The 22,190-nt window shown below is 40.6% G+C and overlaps 1 protein-coding gene across 12 annotated transcripts in view; it reads right to left on the bottom strand.

Annotated features, from left to right (window-relative positions):
• Positions 1-22,190, bottom strand: part of SRCIN1 (SRC kinase signaling inhibitor 1) — a 323,749-nt gene that overhangs the window by 28,895 nt on the left and 272,664 nt on the right. For all 12 annotated transcript variants that reach the window (XM_042474119.1, XM_042474121.1, XM_042474118.1 and 9 more), the window contains 9 exons: positions 22,103-22,146; positions 20,459-20,637; positions 15,563-15,738; positions 11,722-11,852; positions 4,928-5,075; positions 3,778-4,087; positions 1,713-1,971; positions 981-1,135; positions 296-448 (listed from right to left, as the gene is read on the bottom strand). In XM_042474119.1, coding sequence (XP_042330053.1) covers positions 296-448; positions 981-1,135; positions 1,713-1,971; positions 3,778-4,087; positions 4,928-5,075; positions 11,722-11,852; positions 15,563-15,738; positions 20,459-20,637; positions 22,103-22,146 — 1,555 coding nt within the window. The remainder of the gene's footprint in view (positions 1-295; positions 449-980; positions 1,136-1,712; positions 1,972-3,777; positions 4,088-4,927; positions 5,076-11,721; positions 11,853-15,562; positions 15,739-20,458; positions 20,638-22,102; positions 22,147-22,190) is intronic.

Genomic DNA, 22,190 nt, shown 5'->3' with positions numbered 1-22,190 from the left:
TGTCCAAGTTCTAAAATCTATTCCTCACAATATTTAGAAGTGACTCTCTTGTTTTTACATACTTCTAAGGTTGCATTTCTCAAGTCTGGCCATAAGGAAAGTGCACTGTAGCCACTCTTGACAGCCACTGACTGTATGGAAATAACCATGTGGTGGCCACATCTACAAGTATCTCTCTCTCTCTCTCTCTCTCTCTCTCTATATATATATATATATATATATATTGCAGCCACAGTGCTGCAGACTGTTTGCATGCTACTGCTCAATAGCCCTTTCTTACACTTTCTCCTCCTACCTCAAGTTCAGCGATGATCCTGTCTTCATCGTCATCATCTTTGATGGCAGAAGCAATGATGGGGGGTGTTGAGGCAGGCCTGGCAACCTCTGACACAGTCCTCCTCAGTTTCACCTGTGGCTTCTGAGTCTCTAGCTCTTCTGATTCAGCCTTCTGGAAGAAGGGAGAGGTGAATGAGAAGGAAGCAGGAACTGGGTTGTGAATGTAGGGAAGGGGAAAGAGGCATGGGAGAAAACCAGGACAATGGTATCTTTGGCCCGACAGTAGCCCACTCTTAGTGTTACAAAACAGCAATAAGAGACAGTCACAATTCATGACCTGTTGAGTTAACAATCAGGAAGTAGCTATTGATAATTTTGCATTCTGTTTAAATACTAAATGAAAGTATTGATTTCAGTTCACTTAGCTATGCATTTCTCTGCAAAATTAACCTATTGTTCACATTCATAACTCACATAGTGGATATGCTCTTGTCTTTACTCATCTCAAAATATGGAATTTTCTTGGAATCTCTATACAAAAGGAAAAGCTTTCCAATTCTCAAATCAGCGACATCCCTTATAATAAGGGACAGTTAACAGCCCTATAAGGGTCCAACTTTCTGCCCTCAAATAAGGAACATTGCTTATAAAAAAGGACACCTAGCAACCCTACCCATTCTTCACAGAGAGAACAGTCATCATACCTTCATGAAACTGGATTCTTTTTTGCTAGTGATGATCACCTCTCCTGTGCGGGTGGTGGTGAGACCATGGGAGGATGGGAAGCTTCGCCGGGGAGGGGGTGGAGGTGGCGACTTGGAAGGTTTCTCAGTCCTGTATCTGGGTACTGTCAACTCATCTGTAGGGAAATTACAAAGTCAGTGTTAAGAGTCAGGCATTTAATTCATTAGACTTTATGATACATGTAATGTTGCCCATGATTACACTATCTGCAAAGGCAGGGATTTTTTTTTAAAGAAGAAAAAACAACCAACTAGGAATCTAAACACAAAATGTGTAATTTGGCAGCAGCAGTGGTACAGAACTGTTCGGATGGTGCACTGTATTTAAAAAAAATCACATGTAAAAGAAGGCCCCCAAATCCCTCTAATATAAAAATTAAAAAAAATATATCAAGATGTGTATATTGTGTTTTGCGCGTTACTCTAAAGGACTTATTAGCAATAAATGCAAACATGTTTGTGCAGATAACACTAATGCCCACACAGCAGCATTTCTTGCTTCGCTTTCTAAGCTCTTCTCACTTGTGTAAAACCTATGTAACCTGCCTTAAACTTTGAAAACAGAACAGTATCAATTCAATTTTCTCTCTTGAACTCTCTCATTCCTCCTCCTCCTTATGCTCATACACACACAGAACGACACACACATACACAGAGAAAGAGTTCCATAGACCCTGTTTGCATCATTATTACCTGATCCCCGGCGACCACTGGGGTCTATTTTGGTTGTGGTCTTTTGGCCATGCTGTGGTTTGGAGGGTTTGTGCTCTGGGGTGGAGGCCGCACTCCCGCTTCCACCACCGCTGGAGGTCTGCTTGTGCTTGGCTGCAAACTCCAAGTCAGGGATGGCTTTCATCAGTTCAGCTTGGGTCTCTTCCAGGAGGCGGTTAATGTCTTTAGCGCTGTACTGGGTCAAGGCGGCTCGTTTCTCCTCCCAGTCTCGTTCAGCAGCCTGTAAAGCAGGTATAGATTAACTATTATAGGGACTACTCTAGAGCAGGGCCCCATGTATAAAAAGAGCAGGGAGTAGGGACTTTGCCTGTGCTGGAGGGAGTTACACTCCCCCTGACATCTCAGGCTCGCAGCTTGGGTGTGCTTCTGGACTCTACTCTGAGCCTGGATGACCAGGTTTCAGCAGTGGTTAGGACTGCATTTGCACAATTAAAACTCCATCTGCGCCCATTCCCTAAGATGTCAGATTTGGCTACGGTGACACATGCCTTGATTACATCCCATTTGGACTACTGTAACACACTCTATATGGGGCTGCTTTTGGAAATTGTTCAGAAACTTCAGTGGGTTCAAAATGCCTCAGCCAGAAAGCTAACTGGGACCAGTTACAGGGAGCATGTAACTCCCTTGTTGAAACAGCTTCACTGGCTACTAGTTCGTTTCCAGGCACAATTCAAAATGTTGGTCATGAATTATAAAGCCCTACTTCGCTTAGGTCCAAATTATTTAAAAAACGTATCTCCCTGTAAGAACCTGCTAGAGCTCTAAGATTTTCAGGAGGCGGCTTTCTCTCAGTCACACCAAGATCACAGGCTCATTTGGTGAGGAGACAAAAGACAGCCTTCTTGGTGGCTGCTCCCACCCTCTGGAACTGCTTTCCATGGGAAGCTAGGCTGGCCTCCTCCCTGCTGGCCTTTCACCAGCAAGTAAAAGCATTTGTATTCAGGTGGGCTTTTTAAAATCATGGCAGGGTGCTTTTATATGGGGTAGCTATATTAGATTATGTGTTTTAACTTCTGTATGTTTTTAATCTTAATTTTATAATGTTTTAATTGTGTTATTTTATATTGCTTTTAAACAAAATTTAAGGTGTTTTCTCTTGTGAGCCACTTTGGGTCCCCTTTTGGAAGAAAGACATCACATAAACAAAGAAACAAACAAACAAATATCATTAAATTATTTGCATTTTTGTATTTTTGTAATTTTTTTTGCAGATTTCACTGTAGCATTAATTATTCCAAATATGGCCTACGTAATGGAGATTGAAATACTATATATCCAGTTAACAAATCATATATCAATGTGAGTGTATCATTCCCGTTTCAACATCAGATGTTTTAATAAGTGCAAATGCCATTAGGAAATTTTCTTTATTTTAGTACACAATTTGATTTTAATATTTAAAGAAATAAATTGATTTAAATTGAAAAATTAAGTGGCTTATCTATCTTCTTTCAGGTTTTTCTACCACTGATGCTAATATTCCTATTAAAAAAGAAAATGGAGAGCTGAAGAAGCATTAAGACTCATACCAATACACTTTAAAAATGATATATTTAGTAAGGATTTTAAGCATCTGTAACCCTTATAGACCAGAAGAGGAAGAATGTAATAGTGAAGTGCAACCAATGTTATCCATGCCCAAAGACAGTCAGTTTAAGAGGAAGCTCCTGATTTATTGTGAACCAACATTTGACGGCAAGTATTGATCAGGGACCAAGGACTGAGCACTGGTTAGGGATCACAAAGAACATTAGGTGTTTTGAATGGATTATGAATGTGAACCCCTTTTTCCTTTTTCTTTTCTGGCAGTTTTTATCATTATTTCTTTCTTTTCTCTTCTGTCTTTCAGAAAGCATACAGAAAAATTAAAAGAAATCCTGGAGAAAGAAACAGGGAAACAAAAAAGATATGAACATCTATAGGGTGATGATGCTTCCCAGGGAAGAAACAACATCATTTATGGCAGAAATGTGGGATATAAAACTTATTAATGATATGTGTGGTAAGCATAACTTGCTCTCACCTCCACAGACACTGATCTGTCCACGCTCCTTTTGCTGGGAGTCTCAGAGCCTGTCTGGGTTTTGACAGTGACCATCTCTGAACCCCGGGATGGGTTGCTGCTCTTGGACATGTGGCTTTGCCCTTGACTTTGTCCATAGCTAGTCATGCCCAGGCTATCCGTGGAAGAGGTTAGGTCATGGAGGTTCATTGGGGGGCTGGTGGGTATCTCAAAATCCAAGCCCTTGCTGAAGTCACTTTCTGGCTCCACCTTCTTTGGAGACTGAGTAAGGAGGTTGCTGGATGAGTCCCATACACCTTCATCAACTTGCCTGCCAAGAAAAGGGCACAAAAGAAATCAAGTATAGGCTACAAGGTCTCTTGGAAAAATGCATGTTTGGCAACACATTAAAAAAAGGCTGCCATCTTGTGCTGCTGTGCTTTGTTTGTTTAGCAGGGACCATTTTAACAACTGCACATGCATGTGCATGAATAGCAGCATTAATAAGCCTGGCATCACTGAGGACTAGAAAAGCTGTGGCTATCAGAATGAAGCAAATGTACTTGCAATGGCAATAGGGGCGATGATGGTAGAGGAGCCACTGGGTTGGGGGCCTTTGTGACAAGAAGGCAGAGCTTTAAAAATGTCTCTAATTGTTCTGCCCAGAGAATGGTCTGAAGATAATTTATGTACTATCCATTGGGAAGCTGGCCACCTGGGAACACTTTGTTGTTGTTGTTGTTCCTGTTGTGTGCCTTCATGTCATTTCCAACTTATAGTGACTCTAAGGTGACCCTATCATGGGATTTTCTTGACAGATTTGTTCAGAAGAGTCTTGCTGTTACCATCCTCTCAGGCTGAGAGAGTGTGACTTGTCCAACATCACTCAATGGATTTACATGGTCAAACTGGGATTTGAATCTGGGTCTCCAGAGTCATAATCCAATGCTCAGATCACTACACCACGCTGGCTCTCCCCATGGGAACACTACACAGGGTGTTCTGGGTTCTTTGGAGGAAATAGGAGCTACAAACATAGCAAGTAATGTGATTCCAGGTGCACCTCCAGGGCATCCTAATGGGAAGTTGTAAGTGTCTTTGGGGGAGGAGACTAATATCCCATCTTATCAGGCCCCAGGGCTTTCCTCTCACTCAAGAGGGACTCACTCACTTGCGAACATGCGTCAGGGTGTCGGTCACTGCCTTGCAACGCTTGAATAGGCCGTCCAGCCGGTGAGGCTCTTCCTTGAGGAACTTCACAGCCTCCACCTCCACACGGAGGACCACACGCATTTTGCTCTGCAGGCTGGGGAAATTAGCTGCAATGCCAGGAATGGGTAGAGAGGAAAGGGAGAGGCATGGGGGTCAGAGCAGGCCCAAGGAAGGCTTTACCTAGGGGAGAAGGGAGGCACAGAGCCAAGAAGGGAAGCAGGAGGGCACGATGGTGAGGCTCAGGTGACAAGTGAGACCTCCCCTGGCTGTTATGGTTACTTGGTCTCGGAGGAGAGATGGCATCCCACACTCTATAAAACACCCACCGCAGCATCTGCCACCTCCCAAGCTACTGCCACAGCCAATCATGAGCAAGTTAAGCACTTGTGTCTGCATTAATGGAGACAGCGAGGAGGGGCTACAAAGCCAAGGCTGCAGTACCCTCAAATGTTGGCACACATCTGTGAAGATTACTTTCAAGATGACTAGCAACTTAATTAAACATAAATGAAATTTGAAATGCCCTTGATTTATTTTTTTTCCACCAAGATTAATCAGGTGTGATGAGGATTTGAAGAACTGGTTACGAAAGAGGGTGATGTTGAGACCAAAGCCAACAGGGCCTTATCCCTGCCAACAACCAGAGAACAGTCAGTCCTCCACATCAATGGATTTTTTAATCCACAGATTCAAGCGTCACTTGAAAATATTTTAAAATATATGCATTCCAAAAAGCAAGCCTTGATTTTGCCATTCTATATAAGGGAAACCATTTTACTATGCCACTGTACTGAATGGGACTTGAGCATCCACTGATTATGGTATCAATGGGGGGTCCTGGAACCAAACCCAGGGGATGCCAAGGGCCCATTGTAAATTCTTTCACACAAAATGTATTGAAGCCCATTTGGAGAGGGGGGGGGGAGATAGGTGTAACTTATCTTTAAAATAATAATCAGATTCAGATCTGAAAGTATCAAGCTCAAGCTCTTATGGGACCTCAAGAAAAGTTTATACCGACTCTCCTTTATTGCTTTTGCTAAGGTTTGCCCTCAGCTTCTCTGTATTAAATGTCAGAAACTTGGTGTATATTGACATGTACTGGGGAAATCTTAGACCCAGCAAGAAATGTCATAAATCTTTGTGTTGTAGATCTGCTTTTTCTCTTCTACATTCATGTGCGGGGTGGGGGGTGGGGTGGGGGAGGGATGTTCTTTTTTGGAAATAGTAGGAAATGAGACTGACATTTGGACATTTCCGAAATATCCCCCTTGGTCCTATCCAAATCCTTAGCCTTACAGATAAATGCTAACATCTGCCATATTTTTTTTGACATTTACTTTAATAAAATATACAATAGTTTCTATTCAGGATTATTGGGTTGACATAGGTTTTTTAAAAACACACAAAAATTCAATCTTGTACATTTGTGACATGTAAAGTCTGAGTATATGAAGCATGCCAGTAGAGCGATTTTTGTCATTCACATATGCATAGGCAACTATCTATCCTTAAAATAATAATTGCTTTTGAATGAACGAACAGGGGAAAAAATTGAGAAAGAAAAAGCACAATCCTATGCATGTTTATTCAGACGCCCAATGGTCCTTACTCCAAGGTAAATTTGCACAAGGTTGCAGTCCAAGGTGCCAGTCACACTTACGTTTTTTGCACTGAGAGATTCGCATCTGTGAATCGATTAAAAATCGATTCACTGTTGCCACTACGTTTTGAGGCAGCGAATCTCTTTGTGGCATTTAAATCCAGTCTGAAGCTCCCATTCGCCACCATTCCAGACAAAATGGAGATGACTCTATTTCGTGGATGGTGGCTGCACGATCTGAATCGATCTGATAGCTTACTCATACTATCGGACGGATTGTTGTGGTTTTTAAAAATAGAACCGCTAAGGGATCTAATGCCAAATGCATCAGTTTAAATGGGCTGTTTGGTTGCCTCCCTGCAAACTGCACTGAGTAGAATTGGTGCAAGTTTGAATTACAGGGAAATAACCCAGTTTCCAAATTGGGTTATTTCGTAGTGTGAATGGGGCTACAATATCTATTGGAGGAGACTCAGGGGCATGGATTGAAACAAATCCACTTGTTGGCACACATTGTTCTTGTGTGCCTTCAAGCTGTATCCAACTTTTGGTGATCCTAAGGTGACCCTATCCCAGGGTTTTCTTGGCAAAATTTCTTCAGGGGAGGTTTGCCTTTACCTCTCTCCGTGGCTGAGAGAGTTTGACTTGCTCAAGGTCACGCAGTGGGTTTCATGGTTGAGTGGGGATTCAAAATCTGATTTCCAGAGTTATAGTCCAATGCTCAAACCTCTACATACCATGTTGGATTTAGCACATAAACACCATTAATTTCTATTGCCCTATTCCATCATATTTTTAAAAAAATAAACCTTTTAAATGCCTAGGAGCCAAGTTATTTGAAAGACAGCCTCCCCCTGTATGAGCCTGACCAAAATTTGTGATCTGTAGCAGAAGCCTTTTTGTGTATACCACCATCCTGTGAGGCCAGCATCTTGACTGAGGAATCCCCTCTCGAAAAGGTCAGACTGACACCATCCTTGCTGAAATATGGCCAAAACCATATTTATTCTCTCTGGGCTCTTAAAATGTGTTTATAGTTATTATGTTTTTAATACATTTAATCGTACATCACTTTGTGAGCCCTGGTGAACAATGAAGAAGAGCAATTCATAGACAGGTTTTAGATATAAATTAGTAATGTGGACCACTAGAATTTCTCATAGGTACGTACATCAAATTCACCTCTGCTACTGAGGGTGAATGGGCACAGAGGTAGATCTCTAACCTAATGATGAGGGCACAAGGAAATATATAGTGAGGTAGAAAGGGAAGTTGAAAGTGTAGGAAAGCCAAGAGCCCAGCTATATATGGAAGAAAGAAGCAAATGAGAAAACATGAATTGTCACACTTCATCGGCTAGAGTCCCCAGAATATGCTCTGACAGCAAGCAGCAGTGCAAACAGGGACACTGGCAAGCAGCATGCAAAAGGAATTCTCTCTCTCTCTCTCTCTCTCAAACACACACACACACATCTCCAAACAGCTGTATGAAGGGATGCTGAATAGTTCTTGACTTGAACCACTTTCCAAAATCTGAGCATAATTTTGTTACTGTAGCTTGAAAGCATGTCCTTTTGTATTGTAAATTATCAATTTGCAGGATCGTAATTCTAATTCCTGAATCATTGATAGAATCATATCGGTGAAAAGTGTGGAATTTTCAAGTGCCGAACTCTGGTCTATCATGAAGTTCCTGCAGAAGAAAACTCCAAAGGATGAAAACATTGAGTGACAAATGCCCGTCATACTGAAGTGTGAAGAAATGATGAACCAACTTTGAGCATGGAGATTTTGAGAGTGAAGATAAATCAAGGTTTGGGAGACCTTCAACAGTTTGAACTCCTGAAATTTTTGAGTATGTTCATGACTCGATTTTGGCAAATTGGTGAATATCAGCTAAAACAATTGCTGAGACACTAGAGATATCCCAGGAATGCAATGAGTTTATAATTTTTTAGCAGTTGGCTATGCTGAGGCTGTCAGCCAAACGGGTGCTAAAAATTCGGAATGCTGACCAGAAACTAAATCAAATTGATACCTTCAAGCTGATTTTGCAGTATTTTGAGCAATCTAGTGATATTTTTTGGAAAGACTCATCACTCTTGATGAAACACAGTTACATCACTATGAGCCAGATACCAAACAACAGTCCTTGCAGTGGCAGTATTCAGGTTGTCCACAGCCAAAGAAATGCAAGACTCAAAGGGCAGCAGGAAAAGTCACAGCCACCATTTTTGGGATAAGTAATGTGTTTTGATGACAGACTATCTTCAGAAGACCCAAACAATTAATGCAGAATACTACTTTAGTTTGCTGTGCCAATCAAATTTTGGGGTGAGTATGTGGCATGAAAGTGGCATGGGGACCAATATTGCTTCCTATTGAATAAGCACGTGGACACAGACTGTGCAAATGTTCTGGAAAGTTAAACAGAAAACTCTTATTTGGAATGAAAGAGCTAAATGTCTGTGAATCTCTAACATTTGCTATATACAACACTGTAGGTCAATGTGGCTTGGTGGTTAAGATGCCAATTCTGATGATTGTAAGATTGGAAGGTTGGCAGTTCAAGGTGCTGCATGATGGGGTGAGCTCCTGTCACTAGTCCCAGCTTCTACCAACCTAGCAGTTTGAAAGCATGCAAATGCAAGTAGATTGATAGGTACCACTTCGGTGAGAAGGTTAACAGCATTGGGTGCAGTCATGCTGGCCACATGACGACCAGAGCAGTCCTTGAACAATGCTGGCTCTTCAGCTTAGTAATGGACATGAGCACCATCCCCTACAGTCAGTTACTACTACACATTCATGTCAAGGGATCCTTTACCTTTATCTTTAAGGCCAAGGTAAGCTATTTTAGCTAATAAGCTAGTTGTTTGTTACCAAAATCCAAAGTTATACTTTTGATATGATTTTTTTTTAATATTTGTAGGCAACTATTTGAATGAAAAAGTGATTAAGAGGCTTAGTAGTAGCTGTTCTACTACTACTACTTTCTAGGTGAAATAAATGACAGGGGTCTTGTCCTTTTAATGAATGAGGAATTTTAGCAGGTGCTGCTTGCATGAAAAGTCTTCATGAAAAGCAACATCTGTTGAAACACTCTCTTCTACACAATGACAAAAGGGAAAGAAGCCCTGTCCCTTATACTGCCATCACCACCTTTAACACAGCTAAATAGAATGAGAAGAATGAGGTGGAGCAAGAAAGTAATTACAGAGCAGGGAAATTTTACTTCTTAAATTAAGCTCCCAGAATTCCCCCTCCTGCCAACATAGCTACTGGCTGAAAGTCCTCAGAATTGTTGTCCAAAACAAAAATAAAAACAACCCAAAAGAAAAAAAAAAAAACCAAAACCCCCACAATCCCTAACTTTCCCTAGCTCTGGGTTATTCATGGACAATGAGTAGATGGAGACTCTTTACCATGTAGTAACTTCTCAAATGCCCCCTTAGTAATCGGTTAATCTATATTTTCCTGTTGAAGTGCAAGGAGAATGATAACACTCCCTGTCATCTCTTGATTTTTGATCAGGTACAGTAGTGTGATCAGATCATCCCTATCACTCATCAGAAAGACAAATTAAAGAAGTTATTATATATGCAATCCACAATAACCTATCATTTGGAAACTGGTTATCTGAATTCTGAAAGCCATACTCCTTTTATCAAACACCCGGAATTAATATACTGAGCTAAAGAAGGACTAACAAAAAAGTACCTATCCACCTAAGTCTAATATCACAAGGCATATAGCAGTCTGTTGGATTCACTGCCACATCATGCTATGATGTCTATTAGCATGAGTGAAAAAAGATCTGAGGGAGTAAACCATCTATTAATTTATAGAGAATAAGTCTGCTGACAGCTACTAGCTATATGGTTCCATTAGGACAAGGCTTTTAGGTAGAATTCTAGGTCCCACCCAACAGGAAGATGCTCAAATACAACATGGAAAAATGTACAACAAACAACAGAGGGTGCTTGCTCTCTAAATGTTGCCCTGCTTGTGAATATTGCAGTGCAGCTGGTTGGTCACTGCTGAGCTCGGCAGACCTTTGGTCTGAGCCAGGATGGTGATTCATGTGTTATTCTGACTAATATCTTGGGAAGCCCATAGTTTCCTGAGGCTTTTACAGACAGGCTATTAATAATCCCTGTGACAAATTCTGAAAATGTCTGCATTGAAATATATTCCCTTCAAAATTCTGCATCCCAGAGGAATCCACACTGTTTGAGGCCCATTTTTTCCCTTTCTCAAAGACATTAGAGTTTATCAGACAAGGGAAATTGGAAGTATAATCCAATGGCAATCTGAATGCAACCATGGGGTTTAACGTTATTGTGTGATAAACTGCTACATGTAAATTTGGGCAATGGGAAGTCAGTCTGAACGCAATCATGTGGTTTCACGTTATTACGTGATAGACTGCCACATGCAAATTCAGGCAATGGCATGCTATTTTCGGGCAATAGGAAGCCAGTTGGAACGCAATGCACATTCACATAATTGCGCTAAACTAGCAACTTTAAGTGAATGCGTTCTGGCCCCACTTTCTTTTCATTAGAATTTAAGAGCAATTCCTCCCGTTTGATAAACTCCATTGTCTGAAGTTCCTTCCATTATGAAGCTAAGATTTGGACTTTGAGCTGAGAACTCATTTTGGTATGGTGATGGCATAAAGAAAGATAAAAATGAGGGACAACAGAGATACATGAAGCAGGGAAAACACAGCTGAAGGAAGTGACAGTAGGATGCAAAACATGGAATTACAAAATTGTTGCTGGAACAAACCATAAGGCCAAACAAGCGAAACTCATTCATCCACCAGCACTCCACAACTCAACTCATATGATGGAAGCTCTGTACTTAGAACAGGAAGCTGAATTCTGTAGACATAGTGCCTGCCCAAGTCTCAGATTCATCTTTAAAATAACCATGAAACTTTTTTCAACTCAAAAAAAAAAAAAGAAAAAAGAAAAAAAGAATTAAGAACTTTCATCTGAAATTTTCACAAATGTAAATACTGGACTAGTTATTACATAGGATTTCTTGTCCATAGGATAATTCAGAAGAAATTCTCTTTCAACCTAGCCATGGTTATCTGAGCTTTACTCACCCCCCACCCTCCATCCCCATCCCACTCTCACCCTTCAGCTCCATCAAGGTATCTCCCAGCTGCTTAAGCACCAGGGATTTTTCCTCCAGTTCTTGTGCAGAGATAAGTCGGTGATTGTGGGTCAAATCTTTCTGGATCCTTTCAACTGACTTCTCCAGATCACTGTGAACACACAAAAACAACACCATAAAGAGTTCAGAGAGAAGGAAATGATGCACATTTGGGGATTATTCTCTCTTCCTCCAAAGATAAGAAGAGGAGAGGGCAGAACAACACCTGCAATCTTCACCGTCTTGCACCAAGATGACTGCTGTTTCTTCATTATTGGCATTAAGTTCTTTCTCTCTCACCTCGAGCCTTGGGAGAGGTGGGTAAGAAATAAAGATGACGGTGGCGATGATTTCCAGTCAACTGGGGAAAAAAACTTTTGCTAAAGGAAGTTAGAATGCTTAATGATATGTAAATAAATGAATCAGAAAAAGTGTCCTTAAGCAACTACGATAGGAAGGCTTGGAAGTAAGGGATTTAACATGTCTCTGCAATGACTGCTTCTAGGCTGTGGAAGTTCATCCTAATGGATGCTAGGCTGACTTCTTCCCTGTTGCTGTTCTCAACAACAAAAACCTTTTAATTTGACTGCTTTTTGTGAGCTGATTGGCTGCTGAAGATGGAGCTTTTAACAAGTGGATTATGTACTTTTTTATTTATGTGTTTGTAATTTCTTTTATTTCAATAGCATTTTCATATTTCAGCATTTTCTGTTTTTATTTACATACATTCTTAATCTTGTTGTAAACAGGCTTGAATTTCAGTGAATTGCCGATGTGCATTACTTGTACATATGAATAGAGATCAGACTGGAAAGCAATGTATTTCAGAAAGGTCACCAATCCATAGTGACTCTAGGATGTGGAAATAAATCTACATCTTTCTATCTTATACAAACCTACAAAAATAGAAACTGTGATAATAATGAATGATTTAAGTGGCCCTGAGATTGACTGGATAAACATACATTTGCATCATTAAAATGAGGCAACAGTATTAGATACAATAAATGATTGTGCCTTGGCTTGGAATAGTTAGCCTTTGAACAGTGACAAAAAGAAGTGTCTCTTGATTTAATCCTAAATTATAACCAGAAGCTGGTATGTGAGAAATTGCACAGAAGGTTTGACCCAGACATGTTTAAATTTCAAGAGCGAGGATTTCTATTTAAAAAAAATGAGGAGATTAGTTATAAAGAAGCTGAAAGGTGCAACTTGGAAGGTCAAAATCCCTTCAGTAAGGCTTGGAGGTAATTTAAAACTATTACAATACCAGCTCAAATAACATTTGCCATAAAGCGCACAGGGAGCGAGGGAGATAGGATACTGAAGTTCAGAATTGTCAGGGTCATTAAAAAGCAGTCTGGGAAGTTACAAAAAGTAAAATAACTTCCCAGCAATGCAATCCTGAGAATGCAGACTTCCTGGCTTCATTTACATGAAATGGTAAACCAGGATTTTAGAAAATGTGGGCCACAGGTGAGAAACTGTAGCACGTGTGGGTGCCAAATGTTTGCCCCAGGAACCTCCGGGGGCTACACAGATTTTCAAAATTAAAAAGAAACACCAAAAATAAAACAAATCCACAAATAAAAAGCAGGTGCTGGCTCTAAAGTCCATTTCTAGCTTGATTTTTAAAAATTGCTAAACAGTGCCAAAGGGAGGGCTGCAACCAATTTGAACAGTGCATTGCCTCTCAGAGGTTGATTTTGCTATCCATGGGGGGCCCTGGAACCAAACACCAGTGGATACCAAGGCCCACTGTAGTATATAATAATTTGATAGAATTAGGAAAGACTTAAACTGCCTGATGCTGTTCAGAAATGTGAAAGCAACTCTAACAAACAGCAGGAGTATGTGTGTGTGAAAGGGAGGGAGGGAGGGAGAAATTCATATTGTAACTATGCCATGGTGGGATTCATATACGTACAATGCTGCCTACCATCTTTGCCTGCCTTCTCAGAACAAACAGGAGATGAAGAATGGAGGTTTCCAAGGAAAAGATGGAGCTTTAAGGGCTCTACAGACTGCCTCTAAGAGGCAGTGGGATGTGGCCCCTCTCCTGACTGCATTGGGGCTGTGGCAACCTCACACCGAACCAGCCTTTGGAGGGCACAAAAAGGAGCTGCAAAGAGCGGCTCCAAAGATCACCAAAGCAGTGGCTGTATGGTGTTCCTTCAGAGCTGTGTCATCTGGACACAGCGCCAGAGGCGTGCCATGATTCCATGTGCCGTCTGCAGCAGCACATGGCATTATGGCGCCCTGGGGTCAGAGCCAGGCCATGCATCATCAGGACACTGTGCCTGACTCTGCTCATAGGCTGGCCTTTTGGGCTGGTCTGTATAGGGCCTTAAGCTCTTATCCTCCTCACCCACAGTCCTGAGCTGGATGAGGGTCAAGGTGTACGTTTACTGTTGTAAAAGTAAGTATCAATGAATTATGGGATTTAGCTTCTGATAAGTAAATTCAACATTGCAGCCTCAGACTGTTGCATAATAATCTATTTTCCTTATTCCTTTCATTTTTAATTGATCCAACTATTCCTCAATTGCCACTTTTTAAAACTCAAGTTCAGTTTCTTGATAATGAGGGGAAGGCTGAGTTGTTTTTATTTGATATATAAACATCTGTTTGCTTGTTACAATTGTACAATGTATACAATAAATAATGAAAAACAATGTGATGTCGCTCATAAGCCTGTTTTTCACAGGCTCCAGAGACCTTTCAAAATCTCTATTTTATGTTGCTTCAGTGGGGGGAAACCAGTTGTATTCCAGCAATAGTATTTGGCATAATTGAGTTGAATTATCACTTAGAAGAATAAACTCCAAAGGCTGTATACTCTCCTCCTGTCTCAATTTGACAGGGACAATCTGATTAACTTGCTGTGGTCCCAATTTTCAGCAGCTTTTAAAATGTCCCAGTGTCTTTTTCCACTTTCCATTTTCTCTTTTTGCTCTTGGCATACTTCAACTGCTGTAAACTGAGGGCCTGTGCAGACTGGCCATTAAGGCCAGCCTGGGGGTGAAGTCAGGGCTTGGCATCCATACAATGCATGCTAGTGCACTTCACCATATGGTATATGGTGTCATGGGGCTCCTCTGGTGTTGTGTTTAGATGACACAGCACCAAAGGAGCATGGTAAAGCTGCGGCATTACATCTACAGCACCCTTTCCAGGGCACAAAAAGAGCGGCTTTTTGCAGCTCCTTTTTGTGCCACGGAAAGGCCAGATTGGGGTTGTGGTGTATGGTTGCCATGGCCCCAATCTGGTGAAGATGGAGGTTGCTGCAGGCTGCCCCTTAGGGGCGGTCTGGGCAGCCCCTGAGTTCAAAAGGCCTAGGAAGTTTGCAGTCAGTTAGCTCAGCAGGAAAGAAAGGAATCTTGCCCTTCCCAGTAGGCTCAGGCAAAAGTAAACTGCTGCAGCCTCTGCTAGTTTGTGCATTCTTCCTTATGAATAACTTTTGCTAACTTGATTACACTCTAATTATATTTGGCCATAAATGTCCCAATTTTCATCTGTGAAATTTTGTAGAATATGAGCTTACAAAAGATGCTTTTTAGACTTCAGTTCCCATAATCCTGCAACGCTGAGGAAGTTTAAGTCCAAAAAGTATCCTTATCCTGCAACCCTGAGAATGTTTGAGTCCAAAGCATATCCTTTCATGTGCTGTATATGTTCAAGCCCTATTCCAACACCAGACCTAACAGAAGGGCATACAAAAAAAAGCACCTCCAGCAGGCTCTGACAAATTGCTCATTCTGCCCAGCTTTCTGTCCTGTACCAACCAAACACACACACATACTTCCCTGGCAGAATCCTCACTTTAGCTGCTGGGTTATGAGCTCTTCCTCATTGAGGTAACGGAGACGCTCCTCTTCCACCAAGGTACGCTGCCGCTGCAAGGGATCTTCCTGTTTGCGCATGGTGTCTGTCACCCGCACACTGATCTCAGTTTCTGTTCGCCGCAGCATAGTCTTCACTGTTTCTTGATTCTGAAGCTGAAAAGGACAAAGTAGAGGTGCAGGCAAAGAAGTCAGGATGCTATGGGAGAAGCAGTTGCAGCTTAATTTTCTCATCAAAGTCACCAAGGACAAGAGACATTTGGAAAGTGAGAAGATTCCACAACTGAATCCAACCTTTTCTACAAAATACCTGAAGAATATCTGAAAGCATCTGATGATTCTTGTAGAGAACTTCTGCAAATCTTGATAAGAACTTGCAAGAATTCACACATTTCTTCATTAAGGAAAGAAATCTTAAAGGGAAACAGAGATTCATTCATTCAGGAAGAGATCTCTGAGTGCTTTGAGTACTTCCTCTTCAAAGTTAGGGTTTGAATCCCTGTGCATGTTTGTAGTGCTGCTACGTTAGGTTACCACTTCTTCATCATCACCACCATCACCATCTTTTATATCTACAGATTTGACAGGTACAGCATTATTTTCTCAAGGATGGGGATAGCTATATGGTGGCGGTACTGTATTTATACTGAATTTGGCCAGTGTAGACAGCTTAAATTTTACTTGGATTTTTAATACATTTAAAGGAAGGCAGAAATACATTGGGCTCTTGGTATCCACTGGGTTTGGTTCCAGGACCCCCACTCCCCATGGATACCAAAATCCGTGGGTGCTCAAGTCCCATTAAATATAATGGCATAGTAAAATGGTGTCCCTTATATAAAAGGACAAAATCAAGGTTTGCCTATGGGAATTTGTATATTTTTAAAGTATTTTCAAGCTGTGGATGCTTGAATCTGTGGATAAAAAATCCATGGCTAAGGAGGGCTGACTGTATACAGACATTCCTACATAAATAGATGGGAAGAGCCCAAGAAATTTCTTACAGACTTGTAAGAACTCAAGAAAGAGAAATCAGCAGATCTATACAGTTGACCCACCCCATATGCAGGCTTCCCATACGTGGACTTGAGGTCACGTGGATGGGAAGCCCCATTTAGATTAATGGTGCACGCTTTGCACACGGGAGCACATCCCATTCATCTAAATGAAACTTGAGCATGCACGGAATTATTTTGAGCGCGCATGTGTGTCCGTGTCCAGCACGGGTCCCCGGAACAAAGCAAGGGTCCACTGTATGTTCCTTGTTGTTGTTTTTGTGTACCTTCAAATTGTTTCCAACTTATGTTAACCCTAAGATCAACCTATCATGGTGGTTTCTTGGCAAGATTTGGTCAGAGAAGGTTTGCCATTGCCTTCCCCTGGATGTGGGAGTTTGTCACTTGTCCAGTGTCACCCAGTGGATTTCATGGCTGAGAAGGGAATCAAATCCTGGTCTCTAGAGTTGTAGTCCAACACTCAAACCACTATGCCACACTGGCTCACATAGCAGCACATAAACATTTAAACAACCTCTGTTTCCTGTACAGTACTTCTCCAAAGTAGTATGGAACTATTTGGAGTATTCATGAAAGGGAATGATTTGATAAACTGAGCCTAGGTGCACTACACACCTCATGTCACAAGTTATGGCTTCCCACATATGTGTGAGAAGAGGCTGTACAAACCTACACAATCAGCACCACATGAAGCTTGTGGATATATAATTATTGAGAATCTTGGATTTTTCTTGCTTGTACTTCAAGTTTGTTAGCATGTTTTGGAGGGACTGAACTCCCTTCCATTATTATGTTATGCAAGATATTGTGTTTCAAGCACAAGATTTGACATAGCTACTGCTTAGCATTTCCTTTTTGGTAACAGACAAACTGAAATTGGATTTTTGGTACTGTTTCCTATTTTCTACAGGGAAAAAACTGCAATTCTCTTTTCAAAATTAAGAATAACTACACAACCATAATACTTTTGTCAGAAGACAAAATCCTAATAACAGAAACAGGACATGATAGAATGCCTCTGAATCAGTGTCCAGGGAATTTCTATTTGTACTTCAAGGCTCTGTGGGTTTGACTATTTTTCTCAAATTGTGACCACCTACATATAATTGCAATATAAAAAAAGAAAAGGAAAGAAAAGAAAAGAAAAGACCAGCAGGTGAAAAGTAGTTCTCTGCACAAATACACATACAGCTGCTAAACTAAAATTAATCCATTTATGTGCCATGGCCTAAGGTATGTTTTTCATTGGGTGAAGTAGGAACCTTGGTGCCGCGGTGGTTAACTGCCTGTACTGCAGCCACAAGGTTGTGAGTTCAATCCCAAGGGCTCCAAGGTGCACTCAGCCTTATATCCTTTCATAGGTCAGTAAAATGAGTATCCAGCTTGTTGGGGGCAATTAGCTTACACATTGTAAACTGCTTATGGAGTGCTTAGTTCACTGATAAGCAATACAGGAATTTTCTTGCTATTGGTACTTGCTAAGTATCCACAACCTAAAACTGCAAGGTGTTCTCTCCATGCCCAATGGAGTGATATATTCCATATATGATTGACACTGATAGAAAAAGGCAGCTCAGAAATGACATGGCAGGATTTCCAAAGTTCAAAAGTATCTAGGGGAGATGAGAGAATATGAGCCGTTTGCTTTTGCACTGCTCTGTTCACCACTTTCTAGCTTCCAACAAGCTGTCATTGTTAATTATCTCTGGAACTAAGCAATTCAGAGGAAAATGCAAGTGTGCCCCACAGTTGGGGATGGCAAGATCAAATCACTGGCTATGGATATGCAGCTGCCATCTGGCCTTTCGTTTGGTGCCAGATACTCCAAAATAATAACACCCGTCACCAAGAAGGATTTGTTTTGGTGAGGACTGCTAATGAGGATGACATTCATAGAACAGGGAAAATAAATTTGGAGTGAAACGATATGAAAAAACCCCACATTTCGTTTGAAGGGATTTTGTAGCACCTTTGAGACAAACTGAAATAAAGAAGCTAGTAGTAGCATAAGCTTTCGTAGACTGAAGCCTTTGCTACCAGCTTTTTTCAGTTAATTTCAAAGGTGCCACAAGATTCCTTTGCATGCTGATTTTCCAGACTAACATGGCTATGTCTTTGAATTCTTTTGAGGGGGGAAGCTGAAAAATTGCTTTCTCACAGATTGCAAAACAAAGTGCATTACAAAAAGGAAGGAAGAGAGGGAGGGAGGAAAAACCGAAAGCTTAACTGTTTATCTTCAACTGAAACAAAAACTTAGTAGAAAGCTGCCTTGTATCAAATCAGATAATGGCTCCATTGGACATAATGTTCCTACTAATTGATAGTCAACTGTCAAATTAACAAGCTGTAAGCTGCTCTGGGAGCCTTTGTGGTTGAAGAGCAGGGTATAAATATTCTAAATACAAATAGTATGTAAATAAATAAATAGTGATTCTACAGAATTTCAGAGCAATCTCTTGTCTACCTAGAGATGCCACAAATGGAACTGAGACGCTCTGTATGTAAAACATGTGCTATGCTTAGAAATTCATATCAGCTGAATTTTTAAAATAGTTTTATCTTATTCATGGTCTGGAAGACTATTTTAAAATGCATGCATGTATCTTTACCTCTCATTACAGAGAGGAGAATGTGTCTCATTTCCCCCCTTTGCTCTTTCAAATGATAAACAATAAACCAAAATGTAAACCCAAATGAAACATGTTCACAAATATGCCTCAAGAAATGAGGAAAATGTGTGAACATGTGTATGTTAAGAAAATGTATATCAAAAGCTTTGCCAACATTTATGTAGGAAGAAAAAGACAAAAATCTTGCAACTAGGGCTGCATCCACACTGCAGAAATAATCTGGTTTGACATTGCTTTAACTGCCCTGGCTCCATGCTATGGAATTCTGGAAACTGGAGTTTGTTGTGATCCCACAACAATTAAAGACAATTAAAGTGCTGTCAGATTATTTCTGCAGTGTGGCTACAACCTCGGTTTAGAATTTGGCCAGGTGGGGAATGCTGAGAAAGGGAACAAAAATGAACTTGTCATATTTTCCATCCCAGCTATGTTCTACCACTGCTAGAGCCCTTCTTTGCACCCCTATTAGGATGACTCTCTCATTTGTTACTTCTGCATCTTTCTCTCTTTTGCTCACAAAGGGGTTAGGGAATGGGACTTGCTTGTTAGCAGGAGCCAAAGTGTGTGTTTTGTTGGGAGCAGGATTAGGATTAGAAAGGAATGGATATGGTGGATGGAGAGAGGAGAAGTGCTGAAATCAATAAAATCCGTATTTTATATTTACAACAAATAAATCAGCCCAAATAGTGTCAAGACATTAAAATATTTGAATGTTAAAAGCCATAAATGGGCCATAAATGGAAAAACAAAAGATAAAAGTAAAAATTAAAAAAAATTGTTTTTAGGTGAAAGAAATTCAATCTCGGGTTTTGCATTCTGTCTTTAATAAAGCAACCAAATAATAAAATGAAATTGAAGCTCTATGTCTAGATGGAAACACAAACTCTGCCTTAAGAAAGCTAAATCTGAGATCTGTGTATATATATTCAGTCAACTTTTACAAATTTGCATCACTTCTGTTATTTTGAATAATTTATTCTGGTTTTGTTAGTCATGGAGAGCAAGTTATTCAGGAATGCACTGAGCACTGGGAATCGTATCTAACCTCCCCACTGCCTTCTGAGATTTTATGAGGCATTTCAATTGACCTTCAAGCATAATTTAAGGATCCAGAACATGCCCTTTTAAAAATCATCACATTTTCCTAATGCACCCAATATAATGCTTTCAATGTTATGTTTTGTACACTCATGAGAAAGGAGTAAAAACACAGCCATAAGTCCAGCATACCTGTAATTTCCTCAGTTGCTGCAACTGATTGCGGAGATCACTGGCATTCTGCTGCAAGTCATGGAGGTGGAGTTGCATGTGCAGACGAGTGATAGCAGTGGGCTGCCCAGCTGGTGTACCAGTAGCGGATGGGGGTGGGGGGCCAGGAACTGGGGTCCCTCCGCTGCTTCTGCTGAGGGCTGGAAGAGAGACAATAGCAATGATCCAGTCACTCTAATCACAATCCAATCACAATCCATAGTGATTAAAAAAAATACTTTAGTCATAAAATATGGCAAAGATTTGATGCTAAATTGAGGCTGTTTTTCATACTTAAGTTACCAGTGCAAAGCATATTATAAGCTTTCATTATAGCAATGACAACAGCTATAACAAAATAATTCTATACTGTGGCCAAGAGCAGCTTATGGGAGGTCAATGTGGCACCGTTACCCTTATCAGTTGTCCATCCACAGAGAAAGGGCAAGTGGTTATATTGTGGCTAAGAGCAGCATTTAGTTACTGTACTATCACAGGTTTGGGGTGGGATTCCTTCTTTTTCTATGAAAAGAAAATCAGTAATGCCAAGAAGTGGGGGACCTATACTGATCTCGTGTCCACTCCAACAACATTCTTCAAATGTTTATCTATCATTTTTCCTTCTACACCTTCCCGTACAACTAATGTAGATTGTAAAACCCCTCTGGATTTGAGATCATATAATTTCATTGTTCATTACACATAGAAACTGTCAGTTACCAAAGTCAACCAAGTAGCTTATGGATGCAATTAAAAACAGCAACATAGATTCACGACACCAAGTTTAATTTTAAACTTGTAATCTATTTTTTAAAATCTTCACTTTTCTTCTGTCTGTGAGCTGATTCAAACATGCATGTTTGCCTTTCAATGGAATTGCCTCCAATTAAAAAGGATTACATATGAGGTTGTGCAAGGCAACAAGAAAGGTCTGTCAGTAGGATTTGATCTGACAACCATGTTATACATGCCTTCACTCCATTTTGTCTCTGGGATGAAATTAGCTCAATGTGAATACAAAAGTCTGACTTACCTTTGCAATGTCACACAGCCAGATCCAATTATCTGTGTGGCATCAGTGTGAAGTCAAGTCAGAGAGAAGGTACTGTTTCTTGCCTTTTCCCTATGGATGGACAACTGATGAGGGTAAGGGTGCTACATTGACCTTTCATGAGATCTTGTACAGGAGTACTCCCCTACCATTCCAGGAAAAAAGACTTTCCCAGATGTTACCCAATAATCCTAGGGGATGTGGGAGGTAGTTTTTTCATATCCTTCAATCTCTCTAGATTATGGTATTTCCTATTAAAAAAACTCTCCTTGGTCTAAAACAGCCCAGAGAAGGCCAAAAGTGTGTCGATTTTCCTTTATGTCTCATAAAAGGCATTTCAAGGAGAAAGCATTTTTCCATTTTGTTTCAATTTCTCCCCATTTTTTTTAAAATAAAGAATTGGGTTCCAGAGGTACCCACTACAAAACCCACCTGTCAAGCCAAAAAAATTCATCTGGTGTATGTGGCGTAACCCTAGCAGATGAAACCCTAACACCTCTTGCTCTCCTATTGCACAGATGAACCCAAGATCAGGTCTAAGTCATGTTGGAAGATAAAGACCACTGCTCACTTACATGCTGATGGAGGTGTCCCTCCATTAGTTCCTTCTGTCCTTTCACTGCAACAACAGCAACAAGACAAGGATTAAACTTTAAAAAGGCA

The sequence above is a fragment of the Sceloporus undulatus genome, chromosome 6 (assembly GCF_019175285.1).
Source record: "Sceloporus undulatus isolate JIND9_A2432 ecotype Alabama chromosome 6, SceUnd_v1.1, whole genome shotgun sequence".
NCBI classification, from domain to species: Eukaryota; Metazoa; Chordata; class Lepidosauria; order Squamata; family Phrynosomatidae; genus Sceloporus; species Sceloporus undulatus.
Note: the sequence above shows the minus strand (reverse complement) of the source record. Positions and strands in the feature narration are given on the sequence as shown.